Source organism: Oncorhynchus clarkii, chromosome 4 (assembly GCF_045791955.1).
Source record: "Oncorhynchus clarkii lewisi isolate Uvic-CL-2024 chromosome 4, UVic_Ocla_1.0, whole genome shotgun sequence".
Lineage (NCBI taxonomy): Eukaryota > Metazoa > Chordata > Actinopteri > Salmoniformes > Salmonidae > Oncorhynchus > Oncorhynchus clarkii.
In genome coordinates this window covers 58,652,758-58,668,286 of record NC_092150.1, presented here as the reverse complement: position 1 = coordinate 58,668,286, position 15,529 = coordinate 58,652,758, and the positions used below count along the sequence as shown (strand labels likewise).

Genomic DNA, 15,529 nt, shown 5'->3' with positions numbered 1-15,529 from the left:
AACTTTCAAAGTTCTTCAAATTTGACTGAACTTCATGTCTTAAAGTAATGATGGACTGTTGTTTCTCTTTGCTTATTTGAGCTGTTCTTGCCATAATATGGACTTGGTCTTTTTTTTTTTTTTTATTTTTTTTTTATTTTTTTTTACCCCTTTTTCTCCCCAATTTCGTAGTATCCAATTGTTGTAGTAGCTACTATCTTGTCTCATCGCTACAACTCCCGTACGGGCTCGGGAGAGACGAAGGTTGAAAGTCATGCGTCCTCCGATACACAACCAACCAAGCCGCTGCTTCTTTAACACAGCGCACATCCAACCCGGAAGCCAGCCGCACCAATGCGCCGGAGGAAACACCGTGCACCTGGCCACCTTGGCTAGCGTACACTGCGCCCAGCCCGCCACAGGAGTCGCTGGTGCGCGATGAGACAAGGACACCCCTACCGACCAAGCCCTCCCTAACCCGGGCGACGCTAGGCCAATTGTGCGTCGCCCCACGGACCTCCCGGTCGCGGCCGGTTACGACAGAGCCTGGGCGCGAACCCAGGACTCTGATGGCACAGCTGGCGCTGCAGTACAGGGACTTGGTCTTTTAACAAATATCTTCTGTAAACCCCACCAGCCTTGTCACAACACAAATGATTGGCGCAAATTCATTAAGAAGGAAAGAAATTCCCCAATTTAACATTTAAGGCACACCCGTTAATTGAAATGCATTCCAGGTGACTACCTCATGAAGCTGGTTGAGAGAATGCCAAGAGTGTGCAAAGCTGTCATCAAGGCAAAGAAAGGGTGGCTATTTTGAAGAATCTCAAATATACAATATATTTTGATTTGTTTAACACTTTTTGGTTACTACATGATTCCATGTGTGTTATTTTATAGCTTTGATGTCTTCACTATTATTCTACAATGTAGAAAATAGTAAAAATAAAGAAAAATCCTTGAATGAGTAAGTGTCCAAACTTTTGAATGGTATTATATATATATATATATATATATATGTGTATGTGTGTGTGTATGTATAGTAGTGTCACTTTTACTTCTTCAGGTCACTGTGCTAGATGGAACAGTAAATGTTTGAAAGTGTAAGATTTAATATCCAAAATTCATTAGACTGAATCTTGCATCTATACTGCCCTCTGGTGGGGATTGTATGTATACACTTCCATAATTATTTTACACTGACTGGACCGATACACTAAATGCAAAAAATCCGGCATATATATATTTATATATATTTTTTATATATATATATATATATATATATATATTTTTTTATATATATAAAATTACAGACCTCTACATGCTTTGTAAGTAGGAAAACCTGCAAAATCGGCAGTGTATCAAATACTTGTTCTCCCCACTGTGTGTGTATATATATATATATATATATATATATATATATATATATATATATATATATATGCAGGATTATTTGCATTTGTTGCATTGGTCCAGTCAGTGTAAAATAATTATGGAAGTTGTAGACATACAATCCCCACCAGAGGGCAGTATAGATGCACGATTCAGTCTAATCAAATTTGGATCTTAAATCTTACACTTTCAAACATTTACTGTTCCATCTAGCACAGTGACCTGAAGAAGTATAAGTGACACTACCGTCTCCCTGGCAGCTTCCGCCAGCACATCTTTGACCACCTGGAGAATTGTTACCAGGGAAAGAGGTTTGATGAAAAGGCCATTCTCATTGAGCTCTCAGAACCTCCCAGACAGGTAGGATGTCATAGCTCATTCCCTGGAAGCCACTGCTCCAAAACCGCCATAAAATAGCCAGACTACGGTTTGCAACTGCACATGGGGACAAAGATCATACTTTTTTGAGGAATATTCTCTGGTCTGATGAAACAAAAATATAACTGTAATGACCATCCTTATGTTTGGAGGAAAAAGGGGGAGGCTTGCAAGCCGAAGAACACCATCCCAACCGTGAAGCACGGGGGTGGCAGCATCATGTTGTGGGGGTGCTTTGCTGCAGGAAGGACTGCTGCACTTCACAAAATAGATGGCATCATGAGGTAGGACAATTATGTGGATATATTGAAGCAATATCTAAAGACATAAGTCAGGAAGTTAAAGCTTGGTCGCAAATGGGTCTTCCAATTGGACAACGACCCCAAGCATACTTCCAAAGCTGTGGCAAAATGGCTTAAGGACAACAAAGTCAAGGTTTTGGAGTTGCCATCACAAAGCCCTGACCACAATCCTATAGAAAATTTGTGGGCAGAACTGAAAAAGCGTGTGCGAGCAAGAAGGCCTACAAACCTGATTCAGTTACACCAGCTCTGTCACGAGGAATGGGACAAAATTCATCCAACTCATTGTGGGAAGCTTGTGGAAGGCTACCCGAAACGTTTGACCCAAGTTAAACAATTTAAAGGCAATGCTACCAAATACTAATTGAGTATATGTAAACTTCTGACCCACTGGGAATGTGATGAAAGAAATAAAAGCTGAAATAAATCATTCTCTCTACTATTATTCTGACATTTCACATTCTTAAAATAAAGTGGTGATCCTAACTGACCTGAGACAGGGAATGTTTACCAGGATTAAATGTCAGGAATAGTGAAAAACTGAGTTTAAATGTAATTGGCTAAGGTGTATGTAAACTTCCGACTTCAACTGTAGGTCATAATGGCACTGGCTTAGGACGGTCTTCCTCCCTGTCCTTCCTACTACTGCAGAGTCCCCCTGACAGTGACTGATCACTGCTCAAAGTGTTGAGATTATAAATGAAAGGCACTGAGGGATGCCTCAGCAGGGGTGAACATGATGATCATAACTGATGAGATGTGCCAGATATTCAATCAGGAAGTTGGCTATAATATGTGTTTATACTCATGCTATAATAGGTGTCTAATTTGTTGTTTGTTCTAATTAGATAAATGGGATCATTGCTGATGGCATAAGTAGTTGCATGGTCAAAAGCCATTTGTTTCCGTCTTTATTCTACAACATTTGTTTTGGGTTGGTAATCAAGGAATCTGAAGTGAATGTAGCATAAACAGGTGCTACATTCAGGATTGTCATGCAAATTGTTAAAGGGATTTAGAGAATTACATCATAGTAATATGATTGTTCTTTGATGTTTATGTGAACAACACAATGTACATGCATGGTATGGTAATTACATTTAATTATAAAAAAACATGAAAATGGCCTCCCAAGTGGCGCACAATTGGTCCAGCATCGTCTGGGTTAGGGGAGGGTTTGCCCGGATGGGATTTCATTGTGCCATCGAGCTCTAGCGACTCCTTGTGGCGGGCCCGGATGCCTGCAAGCTGACCTCGGTCTGCAGTTTTACTGTGTTTCCTCCGACACATTGGTGCGGCTGACTTCTGGGTTAAGCGACCAGTGTGTCAAGAAGCAGTGTGGCTTGGCAGGGTCGTGTTTCGGAGGGGGCGTGGCTCTCGACCTTCGCCTCTCCCGAGTCCGTACGGGAGTTGCAGCGATGGCACAAGACTGTAACTACGAATTGAATACCATGAAATTGGGGAGAAAAAATCAACAACAAAAAACATGAAAGCAAACCTAACGAAGTCTTGTCTTTAACAACCATATTTATATAATTTCAGCCATTTAGCAGACGCTTTTATCCAAAGCGACTTATAGTCATGCGTGCATACATTTTACGTATGGGTTGTCCTGGGAATCGAACCCATAACCCTGGTGGTGCATGCACCATGCTCTCCCAACTGAGCCACATTTAGTGTATGAAAAGGTTGAAGATCAAAGTAGCTCACACCACCCTTAATGAACGCTTCCATTTAGGTTGCTCCATAGAAATGTTATTACGTTGCTGTGTAATTAAGACTAACTTAGTTTCAGCCATTGTTAGTGGCTGCTGCTCAAGGTTGATATTTCTGCTAAATTCTTACTTGTTTTGTATTTGACTGATGGAAACCCATTAGGTACCATCGTCTTTTCTTTTGTGGAATACATGACCTTACCCAGATGAGGACCCCATTCCATTCTTAGCCACGCTAGCACATCTCAACTACTGACCTGCCTTTTTGTTTGTCTCTGGTTTGGTCCGACTGCGCTCTGAGCTGTGCCTGGTGACGGATGCTAAGCACTCGGCCAACATGACGGCGCTGACTCTCTGCCGCCTCTACAGCCTGTCCATCCAGGCCTACTGGACCGCGCTGCAGAGGTTCCCTAAGCTGGAGGCCCTCATCAGCCACGTGGCCCTCCAGCACCCCACATCCTGCTCCAACCTTCTCTGTGACAGTCCTTCTCTGTGAAAGTCCTCCTCCGTCTGTCCACACTGCAGCATCTGGTCTTTGTATACACAGCTGACACAATGGAAAACTCTTCTGTTTCGTACATTTCAAGGTGTATTTTGTTCTGCACATTTCCTCATAAATTGGTGTCTTGATCTGTTCACACTGCAGCACACACACACACTTTTTTTCATAGCAGGTGATGGTGATGATTTTGGTTCAATACTGAACAACTGTCACTGTCCAGGCTTCCTTTTAATCAGTCCAAAATCGAAGTTGGTGTAAGGTTGGCAAACAAAAAAACCGTGGTCTTTTGCTCCTGTGTATCTTTTTGTTGTATATACGCATAGGTTGCACTTGGATTACTGATACAGTGTTATGTGGGTTGCTAACTGGATTCGTCCTGTGATTTTTGTATTTGTTTTGCTTTTGGTTATTACTTGTGTACTTGTTTGATATTTTTGCTGCATTGTTAGGAGCTAGTAAGATGAGCATTTCGCTGTACCCACGATAACAACCGTGTACGCAACCAATCAACTTTGATTTGTTCTGTTCTTGTTGCGTTGTATCTCTCTTAGTTGGTGACACAGAGCCTGCTGTTTCTACCTCCACCGACACTGAACCATCTGCGGAATTCAAAGGTCCATCCTCAGGCCCTTTAAGGATGCATCGCCCATCACTATCCTGCACTAACTGCCTACTACACTACTGCACTAGAGGCATCACAGACATCCTGTGGCCAGGCCACAAACACCCAGAGAGACTATCCTCTAAGCCTTTTTCTCTTTGAAAATGTGGTTTAATCATTTAGTTCCGTTAACATGGCCTGCATTCCAGGGCAATTGTGCTAATAAAGGACAAAGTGGCACAGCAAATAGGAGTCCAGGGAAAACAGAGTGGAACACTTCTAATTAAAAATGTCTAAATGACTGGCAGGGCAGGGAAATGCAAGCATAAATGTCAGATGTTAAATGTGAGTTGTACATAGCTAACAACATTCAAAGTTTGTTTAATGGAAATGTTTGAGTTGTTGAGTAGTTTTATACAGCTTTCAGACGAGAAACACTAATACGCTTGCGTCCAAGAGTAGACTGACTCAAGTGACTCAGGCAATTTCCATTGTTTATTATGAAAATATGTATTTTTTTTGTTACACACAATAAATTGTTTTTTTATAAATACATTCTTGCTTATAAACTAATAGTCCACCGATCTGTTAGTGGAAGTGTGCCATTATATACAATGTTTTACCTTATTGTATTTATACTAATTTAATACCACCATTTTTTTTACACATTTACCTACTGAGATGGCTCATTGATTTTGAACCTCCTTCCCCCCTCTGTAAACACATGCTGCTATTTTACAGCCGTACAGTTGATGTCCGTGACCCTGCGGAAATCGAATTAGCATAATAAAAAAATACCCAGAAAAATGTGTCTGTTAAAAACTAGTGTTCAGACAGAATCTATAGATCATATCCCAGACTTAGTGAGAACAGTGTGTATAAGTCTGTGTCAATACATCCCCAAATGGCACCCTATATCCTTTATAGTGCACTATGTTTCACAAGGGCCCAAAGGGCAATGGTCAAAAGTAGTGCACTACAGGTGTTGGATCTTCATTTGGCCAGTTTCTCAAGAAGGAAAATAATCTTACAGCAACCGGAAATGTGAATTATTGTGTGGATTATAATTCATGGACATTTTTGTAGGGGTTAGATACATTGTTTGTTAGGGCAAATCAAGTCTGACATTTTTAAGTGATAATTACAAACTTTACAAGCCTTTTTAAAACTTTGAATACACTACACATTTGCATTTCCCGCAGCAACAGTGTGATCAAATTAAGATCCTACATCTGTATATGGTGAACAGAGTGCCATTTGAGACTCAGCCTAAGGAGCGGTGAGCAGAGGGGTTGTTTTCCTTGCCAAGCATCCACAATCAACCACGACACGTGTATACATCTGTGGAACAGCTACATAGTACGCTACTTTTGACCAGAGTTTTATGGGCCCTGGTCAAAAGTAGTGCACTATAAAGAGAATAGGGTGCCATTTGTAATGCACAGCCCCATTTCACTGTGTGCCAGGACAAATTAACCCAGGTCTTGACTCGCCAATCTGCTGGCTAAATGATTAGTGGTGATCCCTAATGGATTGAAAGACCTGAATTGTCGGGACATAGGCTCTGTGTCTAGTGGCTCTGTGTCTAGTGTGAGAATGCTGTCCCTGACACTAAGGGTTTAGTCCCAAATGGTACCCTATTCTCTATAATGCACTGCTTCTGAAGAAAGCCCTATGGGATGTATCTTAAATTACTCTAGAATAGGGTTTCCCAACCTAGGGGTTTACAAATTCGCAGTTGTATAAACCGATCTATAACTCTGCGTTGCGTTAGGCTAGAAACAAGCTATAAAATGCCAGAGGAAGACACAACTCCGAAGCACATGGAGAAATCTGAGGCTGACCTAATGTAGAGGAGTAAAAAAAAACAAGACTTTGCTTGGGAAGTAATCTCATACAATGTGTGACTCTGTCGCTATCATTTGATCTATTCACTTTCTGTGAAAGAGAATATGTATCATTAAATTAAGGGTTCATATGGATTATAATAAAACAATTTGGTAGCTAAATAGCATTTGGGGAAATCAGGTCTAGAGTTTACTTTCCTTCTCCATTATTATTATTATGATCATTATTAAATAGCCTACCTAAAAGATGTCATGAGAATTGTAGGAAATGATCTTAAAAACAAACAAAAAATCCTAGGTCCCTCAAATTAAACAAAATCAAGCTTTTGGTAGTGTATTTAACATAGGGTATCTCAATGAACAATTCTAAAAAGGGAGGGGGTGACATTTTTCAAATGTGAAAAAGGAGGCCCTGTGAAAAACAAGGTTGGGAGCCCCTGCTGTAGATTACTAATACTATTACACACAATTGTTCTATTTCCAACCTACAAAGGGAGATTATTATTATATTAAACCTGCTGGCGTCAGTATTGTAGCCATGATGTGCTCTACTTCAGGCTGCTTTGTTCTTTGTTCTTCACTGTCTACTACAGCATGGTTGGCGTGTTTCAGATGAAATTAAGTCACGCCTATTGTGCCTACCCTGTGATAAATTGAATCTCAGCAATGATTTTGCAGACCACAGCATTTTACGTTTTCACCCTACTAATCTGACTTGGATACATTTCACACACTCCCCCCACTGGGCTCACGTTTTCTGACTTATTTTGAAGGTCACATTTATGAAAATAATGCTACATGGTCAGCTTGGTCATTTGAATGAAAGAGATTGGATTGATTCAGCCATGAATGTCGTCACCCAGTGTGTAATGGTGATTGCTAGGCAACCCCTTAGTTCAGTAAGACAGCTGCCAGTAAGAAAGAACACCTTATTACTAAAGTAATTAATTACTAATGATGCAAGTAATTCCCTGATTATCTTTTTTTCTCGGTTATGGGCTGCATTTCAAGTAATGTAAACTCAAATGGCTCTCTCTCGCTATGGTTGATGATTCTTAAATTAGAGTGTTGTTGTAAGGTAAGAATTGTTTAGAAGGGTTGCCCACACAATATGTGCTCTGTGGTTGCTTATCTGTACCGCATGTATAACTATGCCCCAATCATGCAATCCCTTTGGCTTGCAAACCACTGTCCCTGAGTTTCTCTGACATTGTCAGCGTGTATTTTCTTTTTGCCGTGGCCTGAGCTACGTCTAAATGCAAATGGAGGTCCAATGGAGCATAATTGCGTCCGTGTGATGATTACAACGGGGAACTAATGATTTACCTCTGCCAAGGTCAGGTGAGGTTTAATTTGGGGAAACGCAATCAGTGTCACTCGTCTCATTGTGGCTACATCCCAAATGGCACCCTATTCCATTTCTAGTGCACTGCTGTATGTAGAGAATTGGGTGCCATTTCAGACCCAGACCCAGAGACCAATTCCTGCTTGGGTCCCTGCCAGCTCCAGCCTAAGGCACATCAGGGAAATTGTTCATTAAAAGCCAGCTGTCACATGGATGCTTTAAGTGGGGTGATAAAAGGGGTCTGGGTGGTCGAGAAGTAGCTGTGGGGTAGAGGGTCAACGTGAAAGAGTCAAGTGATGATGCTCACAGACAGTAGACCATAGAATTGGGAATTAGAATACTAGAACCTTCTTATGATGGTCCAAAGGTCAGCCATGTTGGTCAAGGAGTTGGTAAACCATGATTTGACAGTGCTGTGATAAACTCTTCACATTCATTGTTTAACACAATATCTTATCTGCAGTGTATGTGTGCTAGCTAGCTGGCCAAACAGTTTTAGAGGGATGATTCCAATTATTTTTTATTTTTTATTAACTGCCAATATGCCAACATTCCATTCAAACAATCCAAAGCCATACACTGGCTGAAATCAGTTGATGATAGGACTTTGACAACTTGTAAATGCAACTAGTACTGATATTGTATCATATAATAGCACTCATAGCATACACAATTTCTGATACATCATGTCATACTTTTATTTTCTTGCAAAAGTAAAAGCTGGAAATGCCTCTACTACCATTAATTCCAATTAGACTGGTTTTGGATTCTCCCTGACCAAAATGGGAGCCATTTTGGCCCCCTTATGGAACTTAGAGGGTTTATGACATAGTCCCCCTTTAACACTATAATAGGCTCTCTATGCAGTAGACTGGACTGTAATGGACAATGGGTGAACATTATAATTGTGTCATGGGCTGAGTCTATTCTCTATGTAAGGCACTACTTTTGACCAGGGCTCATAAAGTAGGGCACTATATAGGGAATAGGGTGCTGTTTGGGATGCAGATGGTGTAATTCCTTTGTTACATGGTTAGTGCTGAGTAGGCTACATCCCTGTTTCTGTTCTATGTACTTCAACCTTACATCATAATACATTTATGGACTAATTGCATGCATAGACCCTGCCTTATTATGCATTAATGGGAATGATTATGCTTTCCACTATGAAAAGTCACTGTTCAGCTGCTGCTCATTAGATTTGTTCCATAGGTTTCACTGATTTGTTGATGTTTGAAGCAATCATATTATAAGCTGTTATTGCTAATGTGCAAAGCATTGAACACAAGGTTGACACAACATTTTGTTGAATCATAGTGTTATAGTGTTGGTGGAATTATGCAGTGAGAGACCTATAATGTAACATTCTATATTATGTAATTATATTCTGTACTCGCATAATTTCAGCAATGCATTGCGATTTGAGATCAATAAGTGTGATTTACTCTTATCTCTACCTCCATCCACAAAGTATTTGCTGTCAGAGGTTTGAGAAGATGCCCTTGGTTGCTTACATTTATCCAGTGAAATAGGCATGAACTTGGATGGAAAATACACAGCCTGGTCTCATAGACTAGACGTAACATAGTACATGTAAATCCAGGACACTAAAATGAGTATATGTTACATTTGGTATGGTTACATAAGACAGATGGTTACTTAAGGCGGGCGTATAACGCAAACGTCTAACAACCCAAAGACTGTGTATTCAAATCTCATCACGTACAACTTTATAATTGTAGTTAATAAGCAACTACATACTAATTGTTAGCCAATTTGAAATATCTTAGTGTGTTAGCTAACCATAACCCTTTTAGCTAACCCTTGCCCTAACCCTAAACTTAACTTCTAGCATAACTAACGTTTGCAAAAACAATTTGAATTTTGTAACATGTTATTCATTTTACAAATTCGTAACATATTGCACACTTTGCAAATTCGTAACGTATTGTACGAATTTCAATTCGTAACATATAATACAAAATGGATCAGTTTAACTTGAGGGGGTCAGTCTTCAAGACACATTTGGGAATACAGTCACTCTTTTATACACTGCATGTTGAGAAACCTGAAGCCATCCTAGTAAACAAATCAGTTGTAAAACTGTTATTTACTCCACCCTGAAATTTAACACATTGGTCTGGCCAGTGTCTGTATAGCAAGGTGTGTTTAAATTTGGCTCTTTTCATTGTGTGCGTCCCCAATGGCACCCTATTACGTATATAGTGAGCTACTTTTGACCGGGCACTGGCCGAATGTAGTGCACTATCAAGGGAATATTCTTGCATTTGACTCACAATTACTGTGTTAGAGCAGCATTTTTCCTTTCTTGTACAAAAAATACAAGGCATGTGGTGTCAGTGTGTTACTGAGAGCTGTGCTGTACTGCTTTCTGGGGGTTTTCTGTCTGACCCACTTTCCCTGCTTGACTTGACTGGGCTGCTGCTGCCGTTGCTGGGGGAGGGCCCAGTCGATTCCCCTTGAACAGGCCACTGAGTCCCTCAAGTGAGTCAATCCCTCATCTGCACACAGACTAACAATTCGCTCATGTATATTCGCGCTCATTTAGGCCTACGTAGAAACACACAGACGTTCTCATATGGCCTGTTTCCTTTTCTGTTGATCCTTTTCTTTCCATTCTTGTACTTTATTAATAACATAATAGCATATAGAAGAATGAGTACCGTTACAGTCAACAATTGTCCCACATATGAAATGAATTCAATCAGACAAACTGTAAAGAAAGCAGGAAAAACAATGGCTCAATTCATCACAAAAATAGGTCTGTGCCTCTCATACTCAAACACAGGCCTATTTATAATTAATTGAATACATCTACTGATGATTACAGGGGTAATATGGGATTCAGCGCGTTTACCCCGCCACTTTTTTGGTAAACATTTAAATTCCACCTGGTATGATAGTGTGAAATACATTAGGATCCATTCCTTGTTTTCAAATTCAGGCATTCAAATTGTGCATTTCAGTTTCACAAAAACGACACTTAAGAACGGGTAAGTACCTTACATAGAACAGATCTACCGCTTCTTAGACTTGCTTTCAATGAAAATGACAGAGCTATAACATATGTTTCTATGTGAATTTGGTTGGGTCGCCAAAAAAGTTACATATTGTAGCTTTAACTTGTATGTATTACCTTTGGTTGTGTTTATGCCACAATAAGTCATGATGTTCAGATCATCAGATTCTCAAACAATCACTTGCCTTTTGGTAGGCTGTCATTGTAAATAAGAATTAGTTATTAACTGACTCGCCTAGTTAAATAATAGTTTAATAAAATAAATCAAATGGGCTCCTTTTACTAGGCTACACGCGCACATTCATCCACTCACAAAATATCTCCAGCCTCTAAACAGTGGTGAATGGAAAGAGACATCTTGTACACCAAACACCAAAAAGTGTAATGACATTTGGCGATTGGCACATTGCATTTTGGCTTGTAGGTTGGTATACCACCCGTTTAATTAAGTCCATTTTTCATGTCTCTGACATGTGGTAATTCTAAATAATGGTGTAATAGCTTACAGTTTTCTTGACATTTTGTTTTAATTATTGTGAAAGGCTCATGTCGAGAGCATGGTTGCATCACCGCCTGGTATGGCAACTGCTTGGCATCTGACCGTAAGGCGCTACAGAGGGTAGTGTGTACAGCCCAGTACATCACTGGGGCCAAGCTTCCTGCCATCCAGGACCTATATAATAGGTGGTGTCAGAGGAAAGACCATAAAATTGTCAGAGACTCCAGTCACCCAAGTCATAGACTGTTTTCTCTGCTACCGCACAGCAAGCGGTACCGGAGTGCCAGGTCTATGACCAAAAGGCTCCTTAACAGCTTCTACCCCAAAGCCATAAGACTGCTGAGCAATTAATCAAATGGCCACCGGAGGATTTACATTGACCCCCCTTCCATTTGTTTTGTACACTGCTGCCACTCGCTATTTAATATCAATGCATAGTCATTTCACCCCTACCTACATGGACAAATGAACTCAACTAACCTGTACCCCCGCACACTGACTCAGTACCGGTACCCCCTGTACATAGCCCCCTTATTTTATTGTGTTACTTTTTACTTTCATTTATTTGGTAAATATTTTCTTAACTCTTCTTGAATTGCACTGTTGATTAAGGGCTTGTATGTAAGTAGGCATTTCACAGTAAGGTCTACACTTGTTGTATTCAGAGCATGTGACAAAGTTGGATTTGATTTGATGTTTTACCAGTATAGCTTACCCTGATATGTATTTTGCCTTACTTTCACCCCTGTCATTACAAGACATCTCCACCCACCCGTGACACCTGGCCATGCAAACCGAACTCCACCATTGGTCTCACGTGGGAAAGCATGCTCACGCGAGAGAAGGAACACCCACTTACACAGACAGGAACCTTGACCATTTTTTCAAACGGTAAACTGCTTGAGTAGACATCTTCATTTATCCACCATCGTTGGCTAGAGCCCTTGATTCTCAACGCTCGCTGTTTTCGCTGATGCCATGCTGGGCTAGGGGCTTCGGAGAGAAAAGGCATTTGCCTGTATCCGGGTTAGACATGGAAGGAAAAAAGTTTCATGTCTGTCTGAAAACGTATAACATGAGCTTGCTCTAACAGACGGTATTTATGCGGATATTCGATACTCTTGCGCTTTTTCATTTTACGCTAACGTCGTTTTCTTGTTAGCTAACGTTAGCTGTCTGGCTTCTTTTGTGTTCTGCTTTTCTTCCTCTTTTTTTTTTCATTAGCCAGTTAGCTTGCTAGCTCGACTGGACTTTATGCCTGAGATGTGGACTTGATCATGGCCGCACAAGTGGCAACAGCCCCAACATCAAATGGTAAGAAAAGGTCGAATTTAGCTAGTAGCTTGAGTCAAGATTTGAAATCTGGCAAGTCTGGAGTAGTTGGTGGAGCTGTGCTCGGGGTAGGAAATGGGACTAGCGTTCATGCTATGAATAATGTAGAACGCCATGAACTGAACCCGACCAGTAGAGCTCGAGCTTCTCCTGCAAACAACGATTCGAATCCACGTGAGAAGGAAAGTAGAGATTCTAGATCGGCGTCTTTTTCGACTTCAAATTCTAGCATGGAGACGGGAATGTTTGTTAATCATAAAGTGAAAAATGTTGGTGGTGAAGATACTCCATCTCTCCACCACACACCTCCTCAGCAACAGCCATTCAACCAATTCCTTCAGCACCAACAACGCCAAATTCAGAACAACAACCAGCAGTCGCTACATGGAGAAAGTGGAAACCGCCAACATGGGGAAAGTGGAAACCGCCAACATGGAGGAAAAGGGAATGTTGTTTTAGGGAATACAGTCGAACGCCATCAGCAACAGGAAATGCTGAATAAAAATGAGGACGACCAACCGAGCAAAACGGAAGACCGGTTGGACAGCAGGTACGAGCATGCCAGTTCGGGACCAACAAATAACAACATCAACCCGTCCCAAAGTGGTACCAGCTCGGTTTCGGAGTTTAATAGTTATTATGGAAATGGTAAAGGTGGGCCTTGCTTTGATCAACATGGCGGACAACAAAGCCCTGGGTCTGGGATAATGCATTCGGTACAACAGAATATGGATCAAGTTCAACAAAACTCCCACGAAGGGTACCACAACAACCCGTACAACCACTACCCGACTTACCGACCTGGCTACGGTAATAGTGGATATGGGATGATGAGTCCCTCTCGGCAGGGGAACAACATGATGGGCCTAGGCAGCAACACGGCTGCTGCTAATCATAGCAAAGCTGCCATGGCCGCTGCCTCTTCTGGTGGTGCTAATGTTGGAGGGTTTCAGAGATTTCCAGGGCAAACTCAGCAACATCCTTCGGGGGCTACCCCAACTCTAAACCAGCTACTGACATCCCCGAGTCCTATGATGCGGGGCTATGGCGGTGGCTATCAAGATTACACTAATCCCTCTGCTCAACAACAACAATCAAGCATGGGGCTGACCAAAGACATAAACCCCCAATACGGTTCAGTTACACATGTTTGGGGAGGACAACAAAGAAATCACCCTGCCATGAGCCCTGGAAACAACGGACAAGGAAGCGGCAGATCACAGGTAAAATGATACATTCATATGTCACTTTTTTTTAAACTAATTTGCCAAACTAACTAAGCTTTCCATGCGGTTTTGTAGTTAACTAACGTTACCCTAGCTAAATTAATGTAGCTATGGTCAGAGAGACAAGTTAGCGAACGTTATGCCAATATGTCAGTCAGTGCGGCTAGGATGAGAGATCTTCTCTGAGTCTGGCTATATATTTGTGTAGCTACATTACAGTACCTAACATTCTACTGTATAATATATACACATGCAGGCGGAGATAACATCCACGTTGTCATTTTATGAATTCAGCAGCCATATGGGCAGTTAGCAAACTTATGTTTATGGCTGCTTGAAGTTGGCATTAAATGTGGCTTCCGGTTGGGGACAACAGTGATCCGTTTCAGTTAGTTTCCAAGTAAACTTATACATTCGCGTGCTGATTTAATTTAAAAACATTATTTGCAATTTAACTTGTGGACTTACAAAAAATATCGTCGACCCTTCCATCTAATGTTCCGCTTGCTTAAAAACCAAGGACCATTCTAACTAGCATGGACTTGCTAGCTAGCAAGGCTGGCTCTATCTAGCTAGTTCAGAATGTGTGCAACTGCTGAGCTATTGAAGTATCCATTTCAAATCTCAAAGAGCATATCAACGTATGTTGAACAAGCACAATTCTTACTAGCTAACGCTAGCATTCGTTTGTTGATATCCAGCGAACAATTTATGATACACTCTAAATTGTTATATGCTAGCTATAGCATAGCCTGATAACATTTAGCTTTGTAACACTAGTTTGAGGGCCTCGCGTTGGCTAGCTAGATATGCTCCTTGGCCCATATTGTGCATAAAGAGTTGCCAACGCCTTTAAGGAATATATTATGCTAGTAGCTAGCTATGTTCTCATGTTGCAATCAATTGGTTAGAGAGATTTCAATAGCTGGTGTCCAGCTAGCTCTTGATCATGACTTTCAGTTCCATTACGAAAGTCATTGGAGGAAGGCGTCTTCTGTATTAAGAGCTGTGACGCTTGGTCTGGACATTGACACGCATCGCCTGTGGGTACGGTTTTGGTAGCATAAGGACCTTTCATATATTGACAAAGAATAATACATTAAATTGATACACACATTTTTAGGGTTAAGGTTCACACATGTCCATATTTCCATGTTATAGCGCTTGTTTACAGGAAACGTAATGTGCTAATTGGCTGTCTCTGAGTCCCCGAACACCTGTGTGTAAATGGCATACATACACCACAAACGTGTTGTCAGTGGACAATACTGTCGGCTGCAAATCTGTTAAAACGGTGTATAGTATGTGTATTTTGCATTTATGAAATGATTGTGAAAGTAGAGGGATTTATGTTTCTAGAACAATAACGCA

The 15,529-nt window shown here is 41.0% G+C and overlaps 2 protein-coding genes across 8 annotated transcripts in view; one reads left to right on the top strand and one right to left on the bottom strand.

The window, feature by feature from the left end:
- The window catches only part of LOC139407008 (transmembrane protein 242), a 407,233-nt gene that overhangs the window by 271,926 nt on the left and 119,778 nt on the right, over window positions 1–15,529 (bottom strand). The window lies entirely within an intron of this gene.
- The window catches only part of LOC139407001 (AT-rich interactive domain-containing protein 1B-like), a 115,423-nt gene continuing 112,290 nt past the window's right edge, over window positions 12,397–15,529 (top strand). For 3 of the 7 annotated variants that reach the window (XM_071150237.1, XM_071150232.1, XM_071150239.1), the window contains exon 1: window positions 12,397–14,155. In XM_071150237.1, coding sequence (XP_071006338.1) covers window positions 12,878–14,155 — 1,278 coding nt within the window. In that variant the 5' untranslated portion in view covers window positions 12,397–12,877. The remainder of the gene's footprint in view (window positions 14,156–15,529) is intronic. The other 4 variants (XM_071150238.1, XM_071150236.1, XM_071150234.1 and 1 more) reach the window with 3 other exon arrangements.